The sequence below is a fragment of the Notamacropus eugenii genome, chromosome 6 (genome assembly GCF_028372415.1).
Source record: "Notamacropus eugenii isolate mMacEug1 chromosome 6, mMacEug1.pri_v2, whole genome shotgun sequence".
NCBI lineage: Eukaryota > Metazoa > Chordata > Mammalia > Diprotodontia > Macropodidae > Notamacropus > Notamacropus eugenii.
Window position 1 is genome coordinate 54,135,139 of NC_092877.1, and position 27,840 is coordinate 54,162,978.

At 41.0% G+C, this 27,840-nt stretch overlaps 1 protein-coding gene across 2 annotated transcripts in view; it reads right to left on the bottom strand.

The window, feature by feature from the left end:
• LRPAP1 (LDL receptor related protein associated protein 1) overlaps positions 1 to 27,840 on the bottom strand; it is a 50,177-nt gene that overhangs the window by 9,049 nt on the left and 13,288 nt on the right. For both annotated transcript variants that reach the window (XM_072620092.1, XM_072620091.1), the window contains exons 2-5: positions 23,365 to 23,509; positions 11,183 to 11,307; positions 9,114 to 9,234; positions 4,587 to 4,745 (exon numbers count right to left, since the gene is read on the bottom strand). In XM_072620092.1, coding sequence (XP_072476193.1) covers positions 4,587 to 4,745; positions 9,114 to 9,234; positions 11,183 to 11,307; positions 23,365 to 23,509 — 550 coding nt within the window. The remainder of the gene's footprint in view (positions 1 to 4,586; positions 4,746 to 9,113; positions 9,235 to 11,182; positions 11,308 to 23,364; positions 23,510 to 27,840) is intronic.

Below are 27,840 nucleotides of genomic sequence, written 5' to 3' on the forward strand. Positions count from 1 at the left end.
GATTAAGCGGATCTTTCCCACTCATTGTCATGCCTGGGAAGATTTGTAAGAAGGTTCAAGCCTTTAGTTAATGAGGCACTGGTTCTCAAAGGATGTGATGCCCTCTGGCTCTAAAAAGTGTGTAAGTTTTGGTAAGAAGGTGTGAGTGCCAGAGGAGGACTCTGGGAAGCCACTAAGGAGTCCCCCAGCTTTGAGAACCCAGACGTGGTGCTTCCCAATCTGGTAATTGTGGTCAGACCGAGGAAGCCATGTCTGTTGATTACTTTGGAGTTCAGGGTGAATGATACATGTGCTTGACTAAAGGACTGATACACGTGCTTGATTAAAGTGATTGTTAACCCCTCAAAAAAAAAAAAAGGGAAGGATAAATAGAAGAAAATAGAATGAAGGGAAATTATAGTAAGTAAAATTGTGAATGCAATAAACTTACCCATAAAACAGAAGTGGATAACAGGATGGATTAGAAAAGAGAACCCATCAATATGCTGTTTACAAGAAACTCATTAGAAACAAAGACACACACAGAGCTTAAAAAAAAAAAGTGCTGGCTGAAGTAAAAAAGGCAGGGGGTAACAGTCATGATTTCTAACAAAGCAAAAGCAAAAAGACATCTAATCAAAAGAGATAATCAGGTAAACTACATTTTGCTAAAAGGTACCATAGTGATGAAGTAATATAAACACATACACACCAAACACCACAGTATCCAATTCTTGAAGGAAAAGTTAAATGAGTTACAGGAAGAAATAGTATAACTATAATTGTAGGGACTTCAACTTCCCCCTCTCAGAACTAGATAAATCTAATCATAAAACAAATAAGGAGATGAATAGAAAGTTAGATATGATAGACTTCTAGAGAAAATTGAGTGAGAATAGGAAGAAGTATACCTTTTTCTCAGCTGTTCATGGCACCTTCACAAAAGCTAACCATTGTATTAGGACACACAAACCTCATACCCAAACATAGGAAAGCAGAAATATTAAATGCACCTTTTGGGACAAAAATGTAATAAAAAAATGACATTCAATAAAGTGCCATGGATTAAAAATTAACTGGAAACTAAATCTAAACCTAAAGAACAAGTAGGTCAAAGAAAAAAAATCATAGAAACAATTTCATTAAAGAGAACAACAATAGTGAGACAACATACTAGAATTTGTGGGATGCGGCCAAAGTACTACTTAGAGGAAAATTTATATCTTAAATTGTGTCCATCAATAAAAGAGAGACTGGATCAATTGGGCATGCATCTAAAAAAATGTAGAAAAAGAACAAATTTAAAATCCCCAATTAAATAACAAAATGGAAATCTTGAAAGTCAAAGAAGAAATTAATAAAACTGAAAGTAAAACAAAAAACTACTGATGTAATAAAAGTAGGAGCTGCTTATATGAGGAAAAAGATCCCAATAAAATAAATTAATCCACTGGTTAATTTCATTAAAACAAAAGAAGAAAACCAAATTGCCAGAATCAAAAATGAAAACAGTGAATGAACTATCAATGAAGATGAAATTAAATCAATTTTGGTCTATTTTGCCCAATTATGTGCCAGTAAAATCGACAATCTAAATGAAATGGATTAGTATTTACAAAACTATAAATTGCCCACGTTAACAGAAGAGGAATCAGTACAAATAATCCTATCTTAGAAAAAGAAATTGAGTAAGTCCTAAAGGAGCTCCCTAAGAAAAAAATCCCCAAGACCAGATGTATTCATAAATGAATTCTATCAAATATTTAAGAAACAATTCTAATACTATATCAATTATTAGGAAAAAGACAGAAGGGAGGAATCCTATCAAATTCTTTTTGACACAAATGTTTTTGATACCTAAACCAATGAAAGAAAAACTATAGGCCAATTTTCCTAAGGAATACAAATGCAAAAATTTTAAATAACATATTGGCAAGGAGATTACAGCAATTATGTTGGGAATGCAGGGTTGGTGCAAAATTAAAACTATGAGCATAACTGACAATAACAAAAAACAATTGTGATTATATCAACAGATGCAGAAAAAGCTTTTGGCAAAATGTAACACTCATTCCTAGGAAAAAATGCTAGAAAGCACAGTTCTAAATGCAGTCTTTCTTAAAATTCTTAAGTAGGTTCTATCTGTAAAAGAGCAAGCATTCTCTAGAATGGGGATAAACTGGAAGCCTTCCCATTATTATCAGTGTTCAGCATTTTAGTAAAAATGCTACCTACTGCAATAAACTACTCTATGATACCTATATAAAATGATATATACGTATAGGATATAAAATATTTAGAGGACTAAGAATAGACAATGAGGAAACAAAGCTATAACTCTTTGCATATGATATGACAGTACTTTTTTGGTGTTGCTCAGTCACGTCTAACTCTTCATGACCCTATTTGAGGTTTTCTTGGGAAAAAAAATACTAGTATGGTTCACCATTTCCTCGTCTAACTCATTCTATAGATAAGAAAACTGAGGCAAACAGTTATACTTAGGGGTTCAGTGACTTGCCCAGGGTCACACAGCTAGTCAGTGTCTGAGGTCAGATTTGAACTCCAAAAGGCCAGATACTCTGTCTATTGTGCCACATAGGTACCTTTAGATATATTTAAAGAATCCTAGAGAATCAACTAAAAACCCATTTGAAGCAATTAACAATTTTAGCAAAGTTTCAGATCACAAAATAAGCCCCCATAAATCATCAGCATTTCTATATACTACCAGCAAAACTCAGCAGGACGAAATAGAAAGAAAAATTCCATTCAAAATAACTAAAGAGAATATATAATACTTAGGATCTACCTGACAAGAGAAACCCAGTGAATATATGAACACAATTACAAAATACTTTTTACACAAATAAAGATAGATCTAAGCAACTGGAGAAATATTCACAGCCCTTGAGTAGGCAAAGCCAATATGATAAAGTGACAATCATACCTAAATTAATTTACTTATTTCAGTGTCATATCAAACTACCAAACAATTATTTTACAGAGCTAGAAAAGAAAAGTCTTTGGAGAGAACAAAAGGTCAAAGATATCAAGGGAATCAATGAAAAAATGTGAAGGAAGAGAGCCTAGCAGTACTAGATTTCAAGCTATATTACAAAATGGTAATCATCAAAACAATCTGGTATTGGCTAAAAAAAATGGAGCGGTGGATTGGTGGAACAGATTAAGAACACAATACACAGTAGTAAATGACCACCGTAATCTAGTGTTTGATAATCCCAAAGATCCAAGTTTTGGGGGCAAAAAACTCACCATACGACAAATTGGGGATACTAATGCACTAGTTGTGAATGATCCAACCATTCTGGAGAACAACATGGAACTACGCCCAAAGATCTATAAAACTGCATACTTTGTGACCCAGCAATACCACTACTAGGTCTGTATCCTAAAGAAATCAAGGAAAAGGGAAGAGGACCTATATGTACAGAGATGTTTAGAGCAGCCTCCTCCCCCCCTCCCCCCACACAACTGGAAATCAAGGGAATGCCTACAGTAACAGCAGCACTGTAACAGGGATCACCTGTCCTATCACTGTGAGTGCTATGTCCCACTTGCAGTTGTACCCCAGCGCAGCACAGCACTTAATGAATTGTTACTAAGTGATGTTCATGTGAAGAAGGCTTGGGATCCACACTGGTTGAGAGAACAACCACACTGATAAAAGCAAAGATCCTTGACTTGTTTCCTTAGAGCTATATTCTCATCTTATCCTCTGGACAGTCCTATGTGGTGTGCTACTAAGGAAACTAAAGCTACAAGAAGCTAAGACTTGCAGAAGATCACAAAACTAGTAAACGTCAGAGGCAGCATTCAACCTCAGTCTGGTATGCCGTGCTTTCCCCTATACTACACAAAACACATGCAACCTAAAGCAAAAATTTTCTTGTTCCAAAAAGAAAATCTTATTGCATTTAATCATTCAAAATTCATTCGTCACTTTCTGTAAGCCCACTGCTGAACCAGGCACTCTGGTGTATAAATAACAGGCATGATCCTTGCTCTGGAAGAGATTAAGATCTAGGCAGAGGGACAGAGGACATATCTAGAAACAGCTCTAAGAGCACTGTGAAACAATTTACTATTAATCTAAGCGATGCGGATGTCCTCAGAAAGCCAAGATGAGGAGAAGGTTATATTTAAAATGGGGAAAGAGGAGAGAAGGTACTTTAGACAGGTGTATGGGGCAACCAACAAAGAACAGGAAGAGGGGAGGAAGAAAACACTCCTGCAGCAAGGCTGGGAGGCCAGATTAACTGGAACAGAGAGATCCTGGGATGTAAGAGACAAGACTAGACAGATGATGGAAGGCCATCCAAACCAGGATGAGGATACCGGACATGTTCCAATACTTGAGAAATAGCCATCAGCTCCAAGTCTCTTCAACCTTAACTCTGTACCCTTGGCTCCTAGCCTGGTGCCCTGCAAATAGAAGGCACCATAACAGTGCACTGGTGGTTGATGATGTAGATAATAATAATCATGAATACCTTTTGTACTGATCATTTTACCCTTGTTTGACTCAATACTTTTATACGTCATTGCAGCAAATTTTTGAGCTAAAAAAAAAAATGAAAGCTTACCACTATTTGCTTCATAGCCTTGATGACTGACTTTACGTAAACGGTCAAAGCCTTGGTTGATGCTCCGTAGTTTGTCTTTCAGTTCTGTGTGTTTGCTGTGGAGGACGTCCTCTTTGATGTGGCTCCCATCCAACGGAGTGATTACATTTTTGTGACTCTCTGTTGAAAAAAACAGTAAAAGAACAACTGACTTGGCCAGTTTACAAAGCACCCTCCTTACAAGGGCTTTGTGAAGGAAACAGCAGGAGAATCATCCTCCCCACATGAGGAAGGAAGGAGTCAAAGCTCAGACAGGGTCGAGCGTCTAACAGCCTTTAGTGTCAGAGGCAGGAATCAAACTCGGGTTTTCCGAGTCTTGAGCTCAATGCTTTACCTGCTACATCCATGCCAGAAAACAAAACAAAAATGAAATAGAATCTTCTCTCAGACCTCCATTCACTTTACAGAGATTTACTGCCCCGGCCCCCATATGTAATAGGACTTCATACTTATTCTGTAGCTCTTCTTCTCTTAATGGCTAAAATGAATATCCTTCATGTAAGAAAGAGGGTTTTACTTCTCCTTCAACAGTCTGTAGAAATCTTTAATAATAATCTTGTTTTTTTCATACTCTCCATCTAATGGCTTATGGAGTAAGACAGCCACCTTAAACTAACAGCACGAACGCTACACTTTTACAAAAACAAACATCTGCTAACTTTGTACAACTTGATGGTTAACTTTTACTTCAAAGCTGTCCCCAAATCCTTGCTTCATCCCTGTTCACTGAGCTAACCTTCTGCCAGTCTGCCAGTGTCTACAATCTGTTCTGCTTGGCAATTTGTGAGAGTGAAAAAACACAGATCTGTCACTTTGGATAGGTCATGTGTCCAATAATAGTCTGGTAACATATAAAATCACGTTGGCCAAAAAGTCTGAAAAAGTCTGTTTCTACTTTTGGGAAGGAGAGACATGACCTGTTAAGATTACTAACTCTAAAATGTCAAAGAAAATATCTAATATGATATATAGTGGGAAAAAAATTAGGAGTCAGAAGATCTGGTTCCAGTACTAGCTATGCGGCTTCAATTCAACAAACACTAAACACCTACTATGTGTAAGGCACTGCATTCAGCACAACACAATGCTGGAAATGACAACAACCCCTGTCCTCAAGGAATCTACAATCTATGAGGGGAGTAGAGGCGTGTGCACAAAAATCACAACGTAAAGTAGAATGTGATATAGGCAAAGCAGACAAAGAAATGTAAGGAAATCTGAGAAGGAAGCTGCATTTCTGAGCCTCAAGTGGGAGAGTGAGGGAAGATTTCATGAAGGAGATCTCCCCAGCAGAGGGCCTCCGAGAAAGGAAAGGAGTGCCCTGGAGACCTTAGGGATCAGCAGGACAAAGTCTGAGGAAACAAGCCTTTGGCCCCAGTATCCAACGTAAGAAAGGGAGCAGAGTGAAGTGAAGCTAGGCTGAGGCCCGGTGCTGGAGGCCCTAGAATGCCAGGCTGAGGCCTCTGTCCCACAGGCGATAAGGAAACACTGACGGCTGTTGGATGGAGGAGTTGTCACGGTCAGCTCATACATTAAGAGGATGCTCGGACAACTGTGTGAAGACAGGATCAGAGAGCTGAGATGACAGAGGCAGGAAGACTAGCTGTTCCAGGCAAGAGGAAGTGGCACTGTGAATGGAGAGAAGGGGAAGGACAATAATCACAATAAGCATTTATAAAGCACTTTAAAGTTTACAAAGCACTTTATAAACATCTCATTTAATCCTTAAAACAATTGTGCGCTATTATTTATCTTTAATTTACAGATGAAGAAACTGAGGCACAGAGAGTTAGGTGGCTTGCCCAGGTAACATGACACTTCCAAGCATCAGAGGCAGGATTCAAATCCAAGTCTCTGGACTCCAAGTCCATTTCCCTTTCTGCTATACCACATTACCCTCAATATGATGGAAGAACAACCAATGGGACTTGGCCCCTGCTGGATGTGCGAGAGAAGGGCAATTTTGGGAAGATGAAGCTGAGGGAGGGGAAAATATCCAGGAGGAGAGGCTGGTCGCTAGGGTTACTGCTCAAGAAAGGGCAAGGACAATGAGAACCGAGACTGAGTCTGGTGGTTGTGGGGAGAGATTTCTAAATTAGGAGACTGAATGCTGAGGAAGTAAAAGCACCAGGTGTAGACAAGAGGAGAGAGACATTGGTTCTAGGCTCCATCTGATTAGGACAGGACTTTGAAGGATGGGCAGAAATCCAACAGGTCAAGAGAAAGGAGACGCCAGACACAGGGAAAAGAGCGAGCAAGACATCAGAGAGGGCGGCTTGGATGAGGTGCACAGTACATGGGAGCTCGCAGCAGATGGCCAGTTTGCTTAGCGCCCTGAATGCCTGGCAAAGAGCTTTGATGCTATTCAGGAGGCAGGAGGGAGCCACTGGAGAGTCTGCAGATTTGGTCTTATCTAAACATCGTTCCTCCTAACCCTGTGTACACACAGTAGCTGCTTAATGGGTATATGTCACACGGTGGCTGCGGTTGAATGAACTTTTTTTTTTTAAAGGAAAGAGGATATGTGAGTGTGTTTACAAGGAGAAAAGAGAGAGCAAGGAGGAAGATGAAGATGAGGACAAGTGATGGAATGTCCAAAGGAGCAAGGCCACTGAAATGAGATGAAGGATCACCATGTCAACAAGCAAGATGGCTACTTTTACCCTCAAAGCCTGAAGAACTGAGAGGCAGAGAGGTATGTGAAGCATGCTGGGGCATGGAGGAGGAGAGAGGAAGCAGGGGAATCCACATAATGAAGGTGGAACCTGACTCCTACAGATGGGGAAACTGAACCTTACAGAAGTAAAATGATTTACACAGGCAGGGCACCACTGTGCCAGTATGGCAGCCTTCTCCCCTCTATTATCTCACCCCCTTTTCCATCTTTCATGTGGGTACCAGACTGATCTCCCTGCTGCAAAGCTCTGTTCACATCCTCTTCGCCAACATCTTCCTATGTCATGGCCCTGGACAGCATGGTGTCACCTGACCTTCCCATACTTATCTTATACTAATCCTTGCCACATATTCTCTATACTCCAACCAAGCTTTCTTGCTCCTTCTTTTCCCAAAATCTGCAATGTCCTCCCCTCCTCCTTCACCTGTTGAATTCCAATCCATCATTTAAATGCTACCCTCTCCAAGAAGTCTTCCTGATTCCTCCCCAAGCTCCTCCTCTTTATACATATGACCATTTTGTTTTGGATGTATCACATATTATAGTTAATTTTTCATAGGTCAAAATCTCATCAGGCCATAAGATCCCCAGACTGCAAGCTTGAGTTTAGCACTAAAGTTCTTCACAGCATGGTTCCAGTTGATCTTTCAAGACTTATTTTACCTTTCTCCTCTTGATGCCCTCTACATTTTAGGCAAATTGGCCTCCCTGCTGTTCTCTCAACCTCAGCCTCCCACAGCGCCCCTCTGTGCCTGGTATGCACTCTCTCCATCTCATATCTATGGTTACAGCTCATCACAGTTCAACCCGGGTGCCACCTCCTGATTACCCTAGTCATTAGAAGTCACTTCTTTCAACTATTTTGGTCTGTCATAGTGCCTTGGATATGACAAGAACTAGGTAAATGCATGGTGAATTTAAATGGATTATTCATACATAGAAATATATTCCCATGTAGCCTCTAAGTTCCTTGAGGACAGAGATAATTTTTTTATTGTTTTCTTAGTACCTCTGCAGCAACTGGGAAAGTATGTACCAGGGACTTAGTTGTCATCTGTAGCTAGATGGTTCCAGATCTATACAGCTAGTCTTTAGTCCTAACTTCTCTGCTCAGTGCCAGGCCTGCTCCAACAATGCCTTGTGGACGTCTCAGAGCAGAGACCCTGGAAGTATCTCCAACTTAACAAACACATGCCCTTTCCCTCTAGCCTCCCCACCCCCTGCACTTTCCTGGTCCTGCTGAGTGCACCACCAGCCTAAAGGTCACGCAGGTCCAGTTGCTGGGACCTTTCATCTACTCTGTGTGTCCTTGATCTGTCTCCAGCTATGCTCAGATTTGTTTCCCCCATTAAAAAAAGGGAGCTCTCTGAGGACAGGGCCAGTCTTTGCCTGACTCTGTATCCTCACCATTTAGCACAAGACTTGGCACTAGAAAACACTTTAAAAAATGCTTGCTGATTGACTGGCCAGCAAATGAATAAATGACTGAGGACAAAGATTGTGTTTTATCTAAAATGTGGATCTCTTCTACTTCCCCAAATAGTTCTCTATATACTGTAGGTGCTTAAGTAAACGTTGATTGAAATCTATGATATTTTGGACTCAAGTCCATACAGTAATTTAAAACACAAAACACTATCCATCAAAATATGTCCAAGGTAGAAACCCCACACAATTATTCATGCCATAGTTTGGGTCTATAGCCAGTAAAAGCTCAGGAATTGAGGCATAAGATTAAGAACTAACTAGAACAATGCTTGGAAAACAAAGATGTTTTCTGTTCATGCGTACTCCAACATTGTCAGAAGTACCTTCAGTCCTGCTCACAGTCTCTAACAGGACATTGTACTCATGGACTTTTTCTTTGTGGTGTTTAAATTCCCGCCACAGTTTATCCAGCTCTTCACTGGAAAACTTCCCAGAGGTTTTAGCCTAACAAGAATAAAAAAAAAAAAAAGAGAGAGAAACTCAAGTTAGAAGGTTAAATTTTCTTCACATCAGTAAAAACCGTTTTCATTTATATGGTGCTTTTCTCAGAACTATCCACTCCTAGGATTTAGAGACAGAAGGAACAATACAGACCATCTAATTTTAATTTGGATAACCTACTGCTGGTGATTTAGAGTATTCTTTTGTAAGCCTAGCAGTTGGTATTTCTTCTTTTGAAAACTGTTTCTGTCTTTCAGCCACTCATTCACTAGTGATGGCTCTTAGGGTTACGTATTTGTACCAGTTCCCTAGGTATCTTTATCTTTCATGTCAGACCTTTATTAGATACATTTGCTGTGAAGATCTCCCATTAATCTGCTGTTCTTCTGTCCAGGGGCATTGATTTATTTATGCACAAGCCCCTTCACTGTATGTAACATGCTCCTTGCTCCCTCAGCATCTTCTCGCTGCATGGCTGTCTTTTGGAAACATCTCTCTTCACAAAGTGACTATTTCTGAGCTCCTTTAAAAAGCAGAAGGCAAGCTGGAAATTGTATACAGTAAACTTCCTAAATTCGTGTCTGCACCCATAAGATCATATGTCAAAGATTTAATATGGAAAGTGAAAAGGACACTGTATTTGAAAGCACAGGATGTGGGATCAAATCCTGCCTTTGCCATGTGACCCAGGGAAAGAAAGTTCCTTGATCTTTCTGGGCCTCAGGGTCCTCATCTGTAAAACAAGATGTTGTTTCAATGCCCTCCCATAGGCAACAGGATTCCTAAATCCTTCAACTCAGATTCTTCACTGCATTAGCATCCACACTACACATCCCCTGGCTGACCCTGAGGCTCACTTCCTGGAAACAAAACCCTCGATCTTTATGAAAATGTTGGGAATTGTGTCATAATTCATAAAAATGATGTATACCCCCAAATAGAAAGTTTATACTAGTAATTCTAATGACAAAGGATGTGAATCATAACTGTATTCTTATGGCTGTGTGACAATTTGAAAATGCAGGATTAATTTTGAGAAGAGGAATCAGTACGAGACATCTAAGACAAATCCAGCTCTCCCACTAGGAAGGCTAAAATGCTCTCTGCCACACCCTCCACAGGGAGAAATGGAGAATACTCACCATCAAATTACAAATAAATAACCCACTCACCATTCTCCTTTAAGAAACATTGAGTTTGATGGGCTACTCAATGCTATCTTGGGATGACAAGAGAAACATAGTCATGCAAATCTATTGTAAACTATGGGTTTTTTCCACACAATAAGTCCCCTTCCTTACTCCACTATCCATCACAAGATTTCGAGATGGAAAGGCCCTTAGAAATGACTGTGCCACCCTGCTGACTGCGAACAAGAGGAAAAGTGAGGCTCAAAGTGGGCCATGATTCACTGTGGTCACATAGCTGCAATGAGCAGAGCCAGGACCCAAGCTCTCAGCTTGTTTTCACTTTTCCTCATCCCTCCCATGAGCATTTGCTAAGTACTCACAAAGTGCACAGAACCAGCACTAGTGGGATACAAAGACAAAAAAATTTCTGCCCTCTATGGAACTCACATTCTACTAAATGTAAGTTATGTGTGCGCGTGGACACCCATATACACGCACACGCACACACACGGGGGATCACAAAGGCTTGTGTTGTGGAAGGGATGGCCCATGGGCCAAGCTGCGAGGGATGAAAAGCTCCCATCAGCGTCTATGTGGGGAGGACAGATTGAAGAGGGAGAGCCTGCCAGAAGGGAGACAAAGGAGGATGCTACTGCGGTAGTTCAGAGAACTACCATGGCCCATCTGGCCTAATCACCTTATTTTACCCAAGAGGAAACTGAGGCCAAGGAGGTTAAGTGACACAGAATAGGCACTTCATTAATGCTTGCTTATGTAACAGCACAAATACGCACACCTAACCAAACAAAACTATGCTTTACCTTATTCCACAATTTTTCTAGTCTTGGATCATCCAGCACATCATTTTCGGTGCCATCATTGATGTAATTGGTATTTATCAGCTGAGCATCCTTCTTCCCATCAAGTCCATACTTGGCCAAAATGACTAAAGGGAAAGAAGAGAGTTTTACAAATTAAATAACACTTAAATAACTCCTTTGAGTTTCTGCTGAGCTATAAAGAGAAGCGATGATAAAACAAATCTGGGTCTACCAAGGGGTCAATTGTCCACTGGTCAGTCTTGACTTAGTGGCTGGCACCAATTCCTTTCCCACCCACTTAGCAATTACACTTATCAGCTTCTTCCCTGCCCACATCAGCATCATAATCTTTTGACATCAGATAAATAAAAACTAGATCCCCCTGCAAAGGGTATGGGACCTTAAGAATAAACAAGAGTTACTTAAACAGAGTAGTTAAGACTTAAGTACTTTTCTTTTGTATCTTAAAAGAGACTTAAAACTAGCTCATTCACTCCTAACAGAGCTTGTGGGTCCCACCGCTACAGTTTACAAAGCATCTTGCTTCTAACATTGAGATGTGAGGAATGGACCAATCACTGCCCTAATTTGCTCTGAGAGGGACAACGACCTGCCAGACAAGGGTTTGTCGGAGGTCAACATGAACAAAGCCCGGGAGACTGAACCCATCACTTGTCTAGCCATGGGCACAATGTACCTGTGGGGAGACAGGAAGAGCTGTGCCGTCTTGGAAAACACACTAGATCTGGAATTGGAGGGGCAGGCCCAGACGTCACTTCTGCTCTATCCCAGCCACATGCCCCTGACCAAACCACTTTGACTCTGTGAGCCTCAGGCTCCTCGTAAGAGTCCCTGGTTCTAGAGGCAGTTGATATTAATAACACTAGCTACTGTTCACATTGGGCTTTAAGGACTGCAAGATGTACAACTATTCTTTTGTGGGATTCAATCCTCACAACTGTGGGAGGTAGGTGCTGTTATTATTCTTGCTTTACAGATGAGGAAATCTGAGTTTGGGAGAGGTTCAATGACTTTGCCGGGGTCATCCAGCCAGTAAGTCTGAAACAGGATTCAGACTCATGTTTTCCTGACCTTGGCCCAGCACTCTGTCCACTGACCTATGCAGCTATCTATCTAACTAGGCTATCATTTCCAACCCCTTAATTCTACAGATAAAGAGGAGTCCCAGAGACTAGACCTCCTTGGAGCTCATCTAGCACCAGCCTCTTTATACACATTTTCCTTCCCACACTTGGTCCCAATCAAGATAGCCTCCTTGCTCTTTATTGTACATACCATTCTGTCTCTGGTCCTGGTGTTTTTGTATAGGTTGCCCTCACTATCCGCAATGAAGGCTCTTCCCCCTCATCTCAACCTCAGGGAAGCCTTGGCTTCCTTTGGGGTTCAGAGGGCACCTATCTCCCACCCCAATGAGCGCCAGCAGGTCAAGATTTCTCCAGTTGTGTGTGTCCTACCCCTATCACACCAGTGTATTTTTTTCATGGCTATTCTGTGCTGAGAGACAGAGTGGAGACTTGTGGAGGATAGGACAGCAGGATCTGAAGGCAGGACGCCTCAGGCTTACATAACGACCATGTGACCCCCAGCAGTCTGAGCTCTCAGAACACATCAGCATGTTCTGCATTGATAGAGGAAATGTCCTCACCTGAGGATTCCCTACACTGACGACATATCAAGTCTTGATCCAATGAAATTCCGTATGTATTTACCTGTGAACCTTGTATCTCTCCCCTTGACCCTCCATGTAAGCTTTTTGTACTCCCCTTTTGTTTCTGGATCCTCAGTACTGAGCACACAGTAGGACCTTAATGCCCTCTTGCTGACCGATTCTGTCATCACTTCTGGATCTCTTTAGACTCACACAGGCTAAGTCCCATTCTTTTTCCCACAAGAAGACTTGTCAGATCAATCAATAAATGTTTGTTAAGTGCCTCCTGTATTCAGAGCACTGTGTTAGGCTCTGGGGGAGATACAGAGGATAAAAAATTCACAGAGGAAGCAGCATTCAAGAGTGGATAGAAAATGCCCATGGACATTTAAGGATACCTGACTTCTACCTTGCCTGCTTTTCCAAAATGGATTTATATGCATATGAAATTATAACGGTTAAAACAATTAAAAGATGAGATTAACAGCTGTACTTGGCACCTGAGAGAGCTGATTACTGCAGGTGGGAACTGACTACCTAGCTGAGCTTCTTCCTGAACAGTCAGGGAAGCATCTGGTTAGTCTGTTCTCATCTGCCTCACAAAAGGAAGCTGAGACCCCTTGAGGTGAATAAGCTTTCACAGTACATGCTGAACTCTGGGAGAAATGCATTACACGGACCATTACATGAGCTACATCCCATCCTACTCCAATCCCCCCCTTCCTTCAAGGCCCAGCTTAGGGGCAGGTTCTACATTTCCCTCCCTCCTCAAACTGCTATCCTTCTGTGCTTGGACTCTCTTGGGCACTTGTGGCATTCTAACTCACATCCTCACTCTTTCTGTTTCCTCTTCCCTAGAAGACGGTAGAGTCTTGAGGACAAGGGCTGTGTGGCTTTTCATCATCACAGACCTAACACAAAAGTACCACACGAGTAACAGGTGCTTAATAAAGGCTGGTTGAATTGAATCGAATACAAGGAGATGTTGGCTAACAAAATGAATAGCATCTTCAGTGAGTTTTGCAAAAAACAGAAACATCTGTCAGATGGGTATTTTAAAATATTGAACCTCTCTCTAAAAGCTGAGGGCACCACTTCAAAGATTAACGCCATGAGAACACTGAAGTTAGGAGCTGAGAAATCAATGGGGATGTGGCACATTCAGATTATCCAATTTAACAGAGAACATAGAGGGAGGCACAGCTAACGTATCCATTAGGCTACTTCCCAAATCTCAGTATCCCCAGTGTGCTTTTGACAAGGGTTGGATGGTAGTCAAGTAATGGTTGAATTAGCTGAGGAGAGCCCAACGAGCTGACATTCTGTGCTGTTGATTAAAGAGGAATCCATGTGCTTCAGCTACCAGCCATACGAGAGGGAGGGCTGACATCCTATTGTGAACACTTAGGAGCCTGACTTGTACCCTTGCACAGATGATGGCTGGGGTAGGTACAGGACTGCCTGTAAGAAATAATTCTGTATAAAAGAAGTTTCACAAATTCATTATATCTACTGTTACATCAAACTAGGCAGTATTTAAGAAGTCCAATGAAGGCAGAGGGCATGGCCAAGGACATGCCTAAGAATAAATGGGAATTCGTCCACAATGGGTACATTATATGGCCAGAGGTAGGCAGGTGCCCATTAAACGTTCCAAGTCAAACTGAACTGACATGACTGTTGGAAAGCAGGGGTAGAGAGGTTTGGGGGAAGCCAGTACTGTGGAAAGAACAGTAGGTGCTGAGATTACAGGAGTTTAAAGGAATCAAAAAGTGGGAAGCAAAAAGGAGCAAATGTCATAGGAAGGTTGAAGGGGAAGTAGTGGCTTAGGTTGGCTTGCTCTTGTAAAATGGTCTCAAATATCTTAGTTTCTTCAGATTAAAAAGTTAAAGCAGACACTTGGTGACCAGTTTTCCACACTATGGTGCTGCCACTACTCCCTTTATAAAGATGTTTACAGGTTTTTTCTCTCAATCACTTTGATATCAACTTATTGATATGAATCACGGGATCTTGGACTTTTTAGTTCACGCACAGGTTTCTCCTGACTTCCCAGACATTTCAGTGTTACCCTAACCAAAAGCCATGGTTTCCACACCTCCCATTCTCCAGCCCTGAGTGGCTCCAGTCATTTTATTTTCTCCACACTTGCTTGAGTCATAGAACAAAGCAGACAGTCACAAACAGAGCTGATCCAGATTAAAAACAATTCTTGCTGCCTCACCTCAGCAGCATTTGGCAGCCCTTTGACTTATCTCTTGTTGATTTCCTGGCACACAGGCTGCCACAAGTGCTGGAGGCCTCACTGCTGCCCTCCTTCCTACACATTCTGGACAGTGAGAGCTTTCCTTTCCTCCATCTTGGAAAGGAAATGGGAGCCCCTCACTTCCAAGTAATTCAAGGGCTGTCACAGGGAAGAGAGTTTACATTTGTTCTCTTTGGCCCTGCAGGGCAGAGGCAGTGCCAAAGGTTAAGTTACAGGGAGACCATTTCAGCTTAATGTAAGGAAAAACTCCCTGGCAGTCTAGACTGTCCAAAAATGGGATGGGATTCCATGGGGGAGGATTCCGATTGTATGAAAATATGTTTCAATGTGCATCCTTTTTCTCTTTCTGCCTTCTTTCTTGAGTCAGAAGAGTCCTTCATTTCTTAATCCTGTTCCCCCCCACCCCTGTACTGGAAAGGGCACTTGCTTTTCAGTCACAGAGCATCGGTTCAAATCTTGGCTCTGCAACTTACTCTTGTAACACTGAGCAAGTCTCTGCACTTCTTAGGGCCTGGTTCCTCTTCTAGAAAATCTGGGTATTGCGTTAGGACCTTCAAGGTTCCTTCTGGCTCTAAAGATATGCTCCAATGACTAATCATCCCTTCACCAGCATCCTTAATGCCTGTCTCCTTTAAACTATTAAACTTCTGTTGGCTCCTTCCCACTTACTTCATCTGCTTTGACTCCTGTTCATCTAAGTAACCCAGACAAGCTCCAGGACAGAGACAGAGGGATGCTGATGGACTCCTGTTGTTCAGAATCCTTGCCTGAGGTTTTCTGCCTTGGGTTCCTCTCCCAACATGCCTGTAGGGATCAGAGCAAGTCTTAAAGGGAGCCCAGGTAGTTAAAGGTGAGGCCTGGCAGATAGCCAGGGCAAAGACCCTGAGATGGCGAGTGGGTGAGTGGAACCTGGTTGTGAATGTCAGTAAATGCTAAGTGGAAGCCTTCATCCCTGATCCTGAGAGTCACAGGAAGCCCCTGGAACTTAATGAGGAGGGAGACTGACACGAGCAGGTGTGCACTTTAGGACAATGACTCCGGCAGCCAATGGAGGTCACACTGAAGACAATGAGACCAGCTAGGAGGCTGCTGCGATAGTGGTGAGGTGAGAGGTGAGAGGAGAAACACTGTAAAGGCAGAGAGGACAAGTCATATCCTCTCTGGGGCATGGGAGGTGAGGACAGTACTGAGTATCTGAGCCAGTCTGAGTATCTGGAAGACACTCAATAGAAATAGGAAAGTGGGGGAGACTAGAAGCTTTGGGGGAAAGAAAAGTTATGTTTCAGACAGTTTAGGATATAGGACTGCTGAGAGCAGGGGTTCTTCAACTTTTTTTTTTTTAATATCTTGGACTCTCTGGCAATCTGATGATGCCTATGAACTCTTATTATTTTTTGAAAATGCATAGAATAAAAAACAGAATTACAAAAAAAAAAAAACCAACCCAACCAATCATACTGAAGTATAATCATCAAACTACATTTCTTAAAAAGTTCACAGACCCCAGGTTAAGAACCCCAGCACAAAGAAAAAGGAGCAGGGCCGAAGACAGACGCTTGGGAGACACAAGTGGATAGTTGGCATGGCCTGGATGAAAACCCAGCAAAGGAGACTGAGAAAATATGGTCAGACAGTTAGTAGGAGAACCAGGTGAAAACAGCATCATGAACCATAGTGTGAAAATAGCATCCAGGAGATAGAAATAACTGTTGTCAAAGACTACAGAAGGGTAAAAAAAAAAAAAAAAAAAAAAAGGACTAGCATTGGAAAAAAGATCATTGGATTTAGCAATTAAAGATCAATGGTAACTTGGGAGAGGGTAGTTTCAATTGAATGATGCAATGGAAGCCAGATTGCAGAGGATCTAGAAGTCAGAGGAAAGGAGAGGCATCTAGGGAAGTCCTACAACTTCCTGAGAGCAGGCTAGGCAGCTCTTCCCTGTTTACTTCTAAGTCTGCTTCATTTTCCAGGACATCCCAACATCTATACATCTCTCTCTCTCTCTCTCTCTCTCTCTCTCTGACAAACTCTACAGGTCGTTATCTGGATAACAGGGATTCTTCATTCAACTGACTTCCCCCTTCGTGGATCCTTAGGCAATACTCCTAAGTATTCATGGATCTCTTCTGAGAGTTACTGCAATATGTCAGCGCTTCATACAACCAGCACAATGTTTGCTACAAACATGTGGAGATGGTACCATCCCTAGAGCCTGCTTATTTGTTGCTAATATCCTATAACAAAGATTCTAGGAATCAGCCAGTGAACAAGCATCTATTAAACACCAAGTGTGCCAGGCATTCCACCAGGGATACCAAAAATAGACCGGGCCCCATGAGTATTGTTATTCCCATTTTAGAGAAGACTGAGGCTCAGAGATGTGACATTCACCCCACTCCTGACAATCAGAAGTGTGCCTGGGATCCAGGTCCCTTCTGACTTTCAGTTAGCATTCTTTCTACCACAAAGCTTCACAAATCAATAAACACTTATCGTCCTCACTTTCTTTTGCCTCAGTAAATCCAAAAAGGCTTGAATGATATCTTCCAGTCAAGTGAATGTCAGTCGTGGTGTTTTCTTTTTCCCCTAAAGTATTCTTCTGCAAGATAAGTCTTGGGTTACAATATTATCTGATATATTTGGGCTATGGGAGACTTTTAATTTACGCCATCAAAAGACTTAAAATTGTAGGGGGGCTTAGAAATGGTCTGGTCCTTGCTCCTCCTTCTGTGGATGCAGAAGCTGAGGTGTGGTCAGTAAGTGGCAAACCCAAGATTCAAAGCCAGGGTTTCCAATGCCAATGATTGCTATAATATGATGCTTCTTCTCTCCTCTTCCCTCTCTAGACTGACCCCAGAGAAAGCGTGGACCTGTAGTCCTCACTGAACGCCAGGTATGAGTGGTGGCTGAGCCCCTGGCCAAGCTCGCTCCTCCCTCTGGGCAGAGCTTCTGCAGGATGTGCACATATGCTAATGGGTAAAGGAGAAGCTAGCCAGCTACTTCCTGTTCCTTCCATGTGCCCACTGGAAATATCCTGCTTTGGTTATAATTAGAGCCAATTGTTTTTAGTTTGGTTCATTTAATCTGTCAGTTGCTCTGTTGTTGCGTTTACTCGGCTGCTTTGTGGGCCTCCTTTATTGAGTCGTTAAGCAAGGTGGAAAACTAAAACTGAAGCTATTTCAAAACTACAGACAATAGGGGGTGTGATAGACAATACACATAATTAGGCATTTAATCAAAGTGAAATTGAGATTTCAATATCAGTAGGCAAATACAGCTTTAGAGTCATTAGCTAGCTGTTCCAAGTGTTGTTAGCTAGGCTGGACAGCACTTGTGGCTAAAAATGGAGTGGTGGAAGGATCTACCTTGTATCCCCTAGAATAGATGTGACAAGGAGAGGCATCCAGGGAGCACTCTTCCCAAACACCACCTTCCACACTCCCCCGTATGTGTATTCCAAATTCCATCCAAACTGGACTGTCACTGGAACACACTTACTCTTACATTAGAGGGGAATGAGAAGACATGTGCACAAATACTTATGGTCCGCATGGGGGATTAAGGAGGCAGCGAAGAGGTCAAGACAGTGTACTATGACAGATGTGAAGAAGGAATGACGTTCCTGTGGGGAGGCAAAGGTGGTTTGGAAAGTTTTCATTTGATCTTGGCCTTAACTCAGCACTGGCTTTGTACGTCTCTACTGTACTTTTCATGTATTGCTGTGTATTTTGCTTATCTCTCTGTTATGCTCCACCAGACTGTTAGCCTTACAGAGCTCAGCACATAGCAGATTCTTAACACATGTTTGCCGAATTGAATTTGTTGAACTGTATCAAAATAAACTCCTTTGAGAAGCCACAATTTCTTAGTAGGCCAGTATGTAGAACCCTGAAAAGTATCATGAACTGAAGAAGAAGAATACAGAACAAACTTGTTTCCTATCTGAAGAGAATGTCATTTTTAATGTATATACTTGGGAAATTAACCTAAGACCTTTTGATAATGGTGTTTTCAATATTCTAAATGGAGGTTAAGGACTTCTTGGAGGACAAAGGGCAGAAAAGAAGTTGGATATATAAATGATGTCAAAGAATAAGCTGTTATTTTCCTTGAAAATGGCTTAATCCTAACGATGACCTCTTGGCTAGGGAAGAGAGGATACTTCATGAAGAATAGGAAGAAAAAGGGTGGCTAGAGATTTGATCAAGAGGAGTTTAAACTGGAAATAGAGGGCAAAGGAGAAAAATGCCCAGAAAAGATTAAGTATAAGGTAGAAAACAATAGGTATGTGCCCAATAATTCACAGGATAAAAAGGACTTTGAAAAATGTCAGAAATAATATTTTATAGCCACAAAGCAAGACAAAGAACCTGGGTATTATATAAAAGAAACTGAGATTTTAATATAATAGGCAATGAGTCATCAAAATTTGGTAGAGGATCTTGTGGCAATGGAAGGGTATGCCATCTACCACAGGTTCCTAATCTTTTTTGTCATAGACAATTCCTCCTCCTCTGGTATTCTGGAGAGGTCTATGAAAATATTATCCTCAGCATAATATTTTTAAAAATGTGAAAAAAGAGTTCTAGCCCCAGGTTATGAACTTTTGCTATAGACAAGAGGGTTTCCCAAAGGCACTTTATATGATTTCATTGTATCTTTGTGTATGAGACATGTAAGTTGTATGGTAGTATAGGGAAGCCAGGTTAATGGAAAATACAATGGACTTGGAGGCAGGACCTTGGTGTGAATTCTAGTTCCAATACGCTGGAACTCTCCAAGTGTAGACAAGCATTTTACCTTTGAACATCTATTTCCTTATCCACAGGATGAAGACTAAACTTTTACTATCTTCCTCATAGGCTGTTGGACAGAAACTGGTTTACAAAACCATAAAGTATTATTATAAATGTTAGTAATCATCGCTATAGCTGAGTGGATTCAGAACTGGCCATGTGAAGAGACCCCCAAAGTACTGATGAGTACTTGGAATTACTCTGGAAGGGGGTCTCTGGTGGCATGCCACCAGGCTCTCCTTGGCCCTGTTCTGTTCAATACTTTGACAACTTGAAAATCAAATATTTAGATAATACAACCAACAAGCTAAATAATGGATCAGGATACCACAAGATCCTCACAGCCTTGAATGGATATTCAAGATGACTGCATATAACAATCAAATTTTATAGAGATACATGTAAAGACCTGTACTCATGGCAAAAAAAAAGACAACTGAATGTACAGGGGAGTATAAGATGGGGGAGATATATAGCCTACCATTCTCTGATTCATAATAATAATCAATTTTAAGATTTTATAAAGTGCTATGCACACATTACATTCCTGAGGCAGGCTCTACAGGCATTATTATCCCCACTTTACAGGTAAAGAAACTGAGTCCAAAGGAAAGCTATAGATGGATGTTCCCCTAAAGGAGGGAGAAGGGCAATGTTTCTTTTGGCTCTGCTCCCTTTACAGTCTACTATAAGGCAGAGGTTCCTCTACAAGTGTTTCCTACGAACTCAAAAAGTCAGTCCTTTTTCTCTCCCTGTCCCGTCAGAGGCCAATAAGGAGATGCTGTGTCATCTCACCAAGTGTAACATGTCCTTGGGCAAGGGGCCAGACTGAACAACTAGTTTCACTGTTAAGTGTTCCAGTCCAGAAAATCAGGGGCTCCCCTTACTGCCCCAGTGACATTTAAATAAATTTCATCTAGAATATTGCACATGCTAACTATAATATTCACAAAATAAATAAAACCTGCTTATTATATGTATGCAGTAACTTCAAAACATGTTGATCTGCAAAGAACTCAACAAAAATGGCTGCTGTTTTTGAAGGGAAACTGTTTGTTTGAGCCTCCCAACTCTCCCAGAGCCCGATTAGTGCACGTGGTCAGTGCCACAGCCCCTCTAATGAGGATACTGTAGCTACTGAGAGCAAAAATGGTTCAGGAAGCACTGACCTAGCTCAACCCCTTCAGAATTTCCTTACAATGAGAAGTATCAAAAAAAGGGAGACTTTTTCAGATAATGAGCTCCTTATCATGAGATTTGCTCAGCAGAAGCCATATTACCAGCTCGAGGCAGTGGCAACTTCCATCAATAAATTTCACTGGATCAATTAACTTAGATGGGAACAAAAATTACATCTTTATATCAATAAAGTTAATTTCCTTTATGATCCAATATTTTATTTTAAGCCCTTAAAAGCATTATTCTGGAAGGAAGGAATTTATTAAGCACCTACTATGTGTCAGGTATTATGCTAGATACTTTATGAATATCTTACTTGGTCCCCATGACAATCTTAGGAAGTAGGTGCTATTTTTTAAGTCCATTTTACAAATGAAGACAGAAGTTAGGTGACTTGCCCAGGATCACACAACTAGTAAGTGTCTGAGGCCTGAATCTCAACTTTGGTCATCCTGACTCCACGCCCTATCCATTGCACCACCTAACCATGGCGTCCACAGGCTTTTCTAGACTGCCAAAGAGATCCATGATACCAAAAGGTCAAGAACACTGGCTCTAAGTTACAGGAAACTCTTGGTTTTGTTATGATTTCTAAGTTTGCTTTCAAATCTAAAAATCCATGACTTTTAAAAAACTCCAATATTTATTAAGTACTTACTATATTTAAGGCACCTGACCACCAGAGTCCCTGTCTACAACTATCTGACTTTGTAACAACAGGCCTTATAGCACTTTTCTCAAAAACCCCTTTCAGGACAGGTAGAGCAAGTATTAATATCCAGATTTTATAAATGAGGCAACTGAGGCCTAGAGAGGCCAAAGCCATTCTGAGTACTGGGATTTTGAACCTGAGTCTTCTTACTCTATGTTCAGAGTCCTCTTTATTATACCAGAGTTTACTTTTTTCTTCCTACCAAAAAGCCCCTTGATATATGAAGTTTCTCTCTTCTCTGTGTCCTTCCCTGCAGGGCTTCCTCCTTTGTGCCCCCTTTATCCCACTCCTAATCAAGAAATGCTCTCTATGGAACTCAACGATGCTGCTCTCAAAACTCTGATCACATACACTTAGATGTGTCAGTGCTAATGTTCTCCGATGATGTCATCTGAGGCTCTTCCTGGCTTAAAGTGTGTCCAGCTCCTGGCCAGGAAGCCAAGCGTCACACCAAATTTCAAGCACTTCTGAGCAAGGTGACCAGTAGGTGTGAATAGCCTGACTTGTGGTTTGTAAAGCTAAGCTTCTTATCTTAGGATAGTATAGGATAGTTAGGCCAGTATAGATAGCACAATGTGACCAAGAAGGGAGTGGGAAGCTGGATTTGCTATGTGGCCCTTGTATATCACAGAGCTCTGGGATAATTGTTTACCTCTTTAACCACATCTGAAGAAAGTAAAGAGAATTACAGAAGTTTTTAGTTGTGTAATAGATATCTGAGGTTATGTAGTTCAGTCTCCTGCTCCACACAGGGACCCTCTCTATAGTCCCTTACAGCCAGCCTGCTGGAATGCTTCCAGTGACAGGAATTCCACTACCTGATAAGCCAACCCATTCTACTGATGAACAAATCCAGATGTCAGAAAGTTAAATATGTATTCAAAGAGATGTTTTTTCCTTATAAATGAGTGAAACCTGACTCACTTGAACTTTTACCAATTGGGCCTCAGTCAAGGGTGAGTGGGCTCTCTCTTAAAAAAAAAAAAAAAAAGGACCTACAGTACATTTTTAAGTTTAATCAGCATTATTAACATTTCCAAATCCAGACAATCAACAAACAAAACAACAAATGAAACCCCAATTTGTAATTGTTTGCTGACTTCTAGGGTATAAGTACTCACACTGAAAATCAGCTCTTAGAGAGAGACAGGTTCAAGTTGGCTCTAGCCCACCTGCCCTGGTTCTGGCCTATAGAATAAGTCTAACGTCATTTCCACATTATAGTCTTTCAATTATCTGAAGCTAGCTAATCATTCTCTTCTCTAAATTAACCATCTCAAGTGCCTTAAAATGTTCCCTAATGACAAGATTCCCAGAGCCCTGACTTCCCTGCTCATCCCCTTTGAGCAAAGACTATTTTCCTGATACTGCGATGCCCAGAAGCAAAGACAACAGACACAATGTGTTCTGACTAGGATGGAGGACAGGGAGAATATTACTTCCTGTGGTCTGGACATTCTCCTTCTGTGAAGGCAGCCTAAGATGCTATCAGCGGCACTTTCTGAATGATAAATAACAGACCAGAAAGATGTGTATTCCTCATAAGAAACCCTTTTATACCATTGAAATTGCGGATAAGTTTTGCTTCTTTTTCTCCATCATCATCTAATCCTTCAGCCTTCATTTTTTTCCAGGTGAGTTCATCCTTTTCTTGCATCTTCAGATCAACATTGAGCTCTGACATTTTTATAGGAGAAAAATGAAGCTGTGAAATGAGAACACAGAAAGATTTGATAACCAGCTGTAGTTCAACCAGGTATACAATATGTTTGGCACTGCTGCTAAACTATGCTTGCTCAGAAGAAAACTGATAGTGGATGAAATTTTATAACAGATATTGAAAAATTAGAAAGAAAATATGAATTTACTGTCACAGACAATACAATTCAAAAGTACCAAGACACTGTAGCGAGTGAAGCAAAACAAATATGTAATAGAAAATAAAATCAGGATACTGGAAAGGGTGCCATCTGAACTCTTCTTACATCCAAAACTAATAGTGTCAGATAAGCTTACCCTCTAGGGAAGATCTTGAGACCCACCCCAAAGTGATGGCTCTGTGGCTATATTCAGAAGTATGGGTTTCAGATGGGCAGTTTCTCTCCTAACATTTTCAAGGAGAATTATTGGTATGGTATGATTCTGTTGACTTTCAGAAGGGAATTTAGCTGATAATTTTCTAGTCCACTACTTAACTCTTCAAATATATGCTGATCTGGTTTTTGTATCAGAGAAACGTAGCAAGCAGACTCTTTCTTGAACTTGATTCCAGAAATGAGAAAGAGGGTACATATAGTGACAGTTCCTGATCAGTTAGTTACTATGGACACAATCCTACTGTGCTAAGCACTGAGGATGCAGAGAAAGGTAAAAGACAGTCCCTGGTCTCAGGGGAACAACAACATGCAAACAGTAATGCACAAACAGGATCTCGCTCTAAGATGAAGGCCTGGGAAGGGCTCTGGCAGGGCTTTGTTTACCCAACAAAATCAGGGGCCTTCGAAGGGAGGGTGCAAGCTCCCTGTTGTAAATATAAAGGATCCCTTTATTCATGTTCCTGGCTCTTCTCGGATAAGGGTGAATTCTAGCTCCCCTCCACTGCTGACAAGGCAAACTCCCCCGCCACCACAGTAAGTTGTTGGCTCCTAGAAGACAGGAAGCCCATTTGGCATTTCTCTGTATTCCCGCTGTTGCTTACTACAGTGCCTCGTACCTCGCATCTTGCAGGTGCATACAGACACTCACAGAATGACTGTGTGCAGGTGCTGTTCAGATGAGATGTACTGAAATGTGACAAGATTCATTTGTCCTCTAAGGGGACTACTGGCTTTGTATGTCCATTGTGGTTATAAGGATTTACTCAATGAACAAAGGAGGGCACCATTGTAGAGCCTTGCCTCTGGGGCCAACTCTAGAAGAGCACAGGGTCTGGAGCTAGAGGACCTACATTTGAATCCTGGCTTTGTACCTACTACCCTTAAGACCTCGAGCAAGTCACCAAAACTCTAGAAGGTCTCAGTTTCTTCACCTGTAAGATGAGGGTCTCAGACTGCTGACCTCTGAGATGCCTTCTAGTCCTAAATCTATGATTCTATGATAGTTCTTTTCCTTTTGGGGGGTGAGTTATTACTTCCTTTCCTCAAGTTACTAATCCAGTCTTCTATACTTCACACCCCATTTTGGTCATTGTACTGACATATTAAAAACATCTACTGGGGGCGGAACCAAGATGGCGGAGTAGAAAGATGCACATACACTAGCTCTTACCCCATAGCCCATAAAAATACCTGTAAAGAAGAACTCTCAACAAATTTTAGAGCAGCAAAAGCCAAAGAACAACGGAGTGGAGGAGATTTCTAGCCCAGAGTGACCTGAAAGACCGATGGGAAAGGTCTGTCACACCAGACGAGGAGCAGAACCCAGCCCAGCCTTGGCCACGAGGCACCGAGAGGCGCAGGCCTGAGCAGCCTTCAGAGACAGAATCTTCAGCAGCAGTGTAGATCCCTCAACCCACAGGCACTAATGGTCAGTGAGAGGGTCTTTGCAGCTGGCCGAGAAGTGAGCAGGGTGTCCTCATAACTCGGGCCTCCTCAGGTGGCAGCAGTGGAGGCAGCAGTGGACCTGGGCTCCCAAGGCAGGCAGCAGCCCTTATCCATTGTTGAAGGTCTTATTGTAAAGCCCTTGAGGGATCTGAGCCCTGTGTGGCCACCCTGCCCCAACTGGAGCAGCTGATCTTAATCTCACACTGAATAGTGGCCCTGTCCCTGCCTAAAGCTCCTGAGGGTTTGGAGCAGATCATCTGAATCTCAGCCCCCAGTGCTGGCTTGGTGGAACTGGACTCCAAGTGGTTGTGGAGAGGAAACTCAGAAGTCAAGTAACTGGCTGGGAAAATGCCCCCAAAATGGAAAAAAAAAATAAGACTATAGAAGGTTACTTTCTTGGTGAATAGGTGTCTTCCCCCATTCTTTCAGATGAAGAAGAACAAGGCATACTGTCACAGGAAGTGAAGGCCCCTGCCTACAGGGCCTCCAAAGGGAACTTAAACTAAGCTCAGGCAACAGAAGAGCTTGAAAAACAAGTTAGCAGCTTACTAAAGGAGAACCAAAAAAATGCTGAGGAAAATAACAGCTTTAAAAAGAGGTTAACTCAATTGGAAAAAGAGGTCCAAAAAGCCAATGAGGAGAAGGAGGCTTTAAAAAGTAGCATTAGCCAAATGGAGGAGAAAGTTCAAAAGCTCACTGGACAAAATAATTAGTTGAAAGAGAGAACTGAGTTCAGGGAAATGAATGACGATGAGATAAACCAAGCAGTTAAAAAGCAAGACCAAGAGTTTGAAAAAATAGAAGATAATGTGACAAGTGACCTAGAAAATAGATCCAGGAGAAACAACTTAAAAATTATGGGACTACCTGAAAGCCATGATCAAAAAAGGAGCCTAGATGTTATCTTCCATGAAATTATTAAGGAAAACTGCCCTGATGTTCTACAATCAGAGGGCAAAATAAATATTGAAAGAATTCACCGATCACCTCCTGAAAGAGATGCGAACAGAGAAACTCCTAGGAATATTGTGGCCAAATTCCAGAGTTCCCAGGTCAAGGAGAAAATACTGCAAGCAGCTAGAAAGAAACAATTCAAGTATTGTGGAAATACAATCAGGATAACACAGGATCTGGCAGCTTTAACATTAAGGGATTGAGGGGCTTGGAATAGGATATTCCAGAGGTCAAAGAAACTGAGAAGAATCACCTACCCAGCAAATCTGAGTATAATACTTCATGGGAATAAAGGGTCATTCAATGATATAGAAGACTTTGAATCATTCATATTGAGGAAAAGATCAGATCTGTATAGAAAATTTGACTTTCCAAGACAAGAACCCCAAGAGAAGCATGAAAAAGACTAAGGATATATATCATAAAAGGGACATTTCTCAATTTTTGAAAATAATTTGTGAGTATAGATACTGTGTTTTTTTTTTTTAAGTTTGATAGAACTGTCCTGTGAATCCAGCAGGAGCAGCGATTCTTTTTTCTTTGGTAGTTCCTTTACAACTAAATTTATTTCCTAGTTTGATATTGGGTTATTTAAGATCTTCAACTGGTATTCTGATAGTTTGGGTATTATATATTTTTGAAGGTATTCCTCTGTTTTTTTGTGGTTTTAGTTTTGTCAGCACATAACTGTATATGATGACTTGATTATTATTCTTTATTTCTTCTGGTGTTGCTGTAGTTTTTCCTTGTTCATTTCTATTTCATTGATTCATTTTTCTGATCTCTTTAAAAATTTAGATTAGGTAAGGGTTTATTAATTTTATTAGTATTTTCAAAAACCTAGCTTTTAGCTTTACTTATCATTTCTATGGAATTTTTATTTCTAATTTGTCTATTTTACCTCTAAATTTTAATATCTCTTCTTTTGTGATTATTTATATTTGTTTATTTGTTAGATTTCTATTTTTTTTTGAACATACATATCCAGTTAGTTTATTTTGTACTTTTCTATTTTGTTTAATGTATATTTGTAAAGCTATTTTTCTCCCAAGGTCTGCTTTAGTTGCATCTCAGAAATTTTGATATGTTTCTTCATCATGATCATTTTATTTTACCTTGCTATTGATTTTTAGGATTTGTTCTTTGATTCATTAATTATTTAGGATCTCATTTTCAATTCATCATTTTGGTTTGTATTTGTTGTTTGTGGTTCCTGAACCAATGACTATTTTTATTATGTTATAGTCTATAAAGGATAGATTAGCTATTTCTGCCTTTCTGTATTGGTTTTTAATACCTCTGTGCCCTTGTACAGGACCAATTTTTATAAAAGCTTTTTGTGATACCAAGGAGTATGTATATTCTTTTACATTACCATTTAGAAGATGTCAAAACTCTTTAACCTCTAAATTTCTCTGGCAATTGTTTCAGTTCCATATTTTTCCTTATGATTATCTTTCTGTTAGACTTATCTAAAACTGATACAGGGCTCCCATCACTATTGTGTTACTACATATGTCTTCTTGCAGCTTGGATTTCC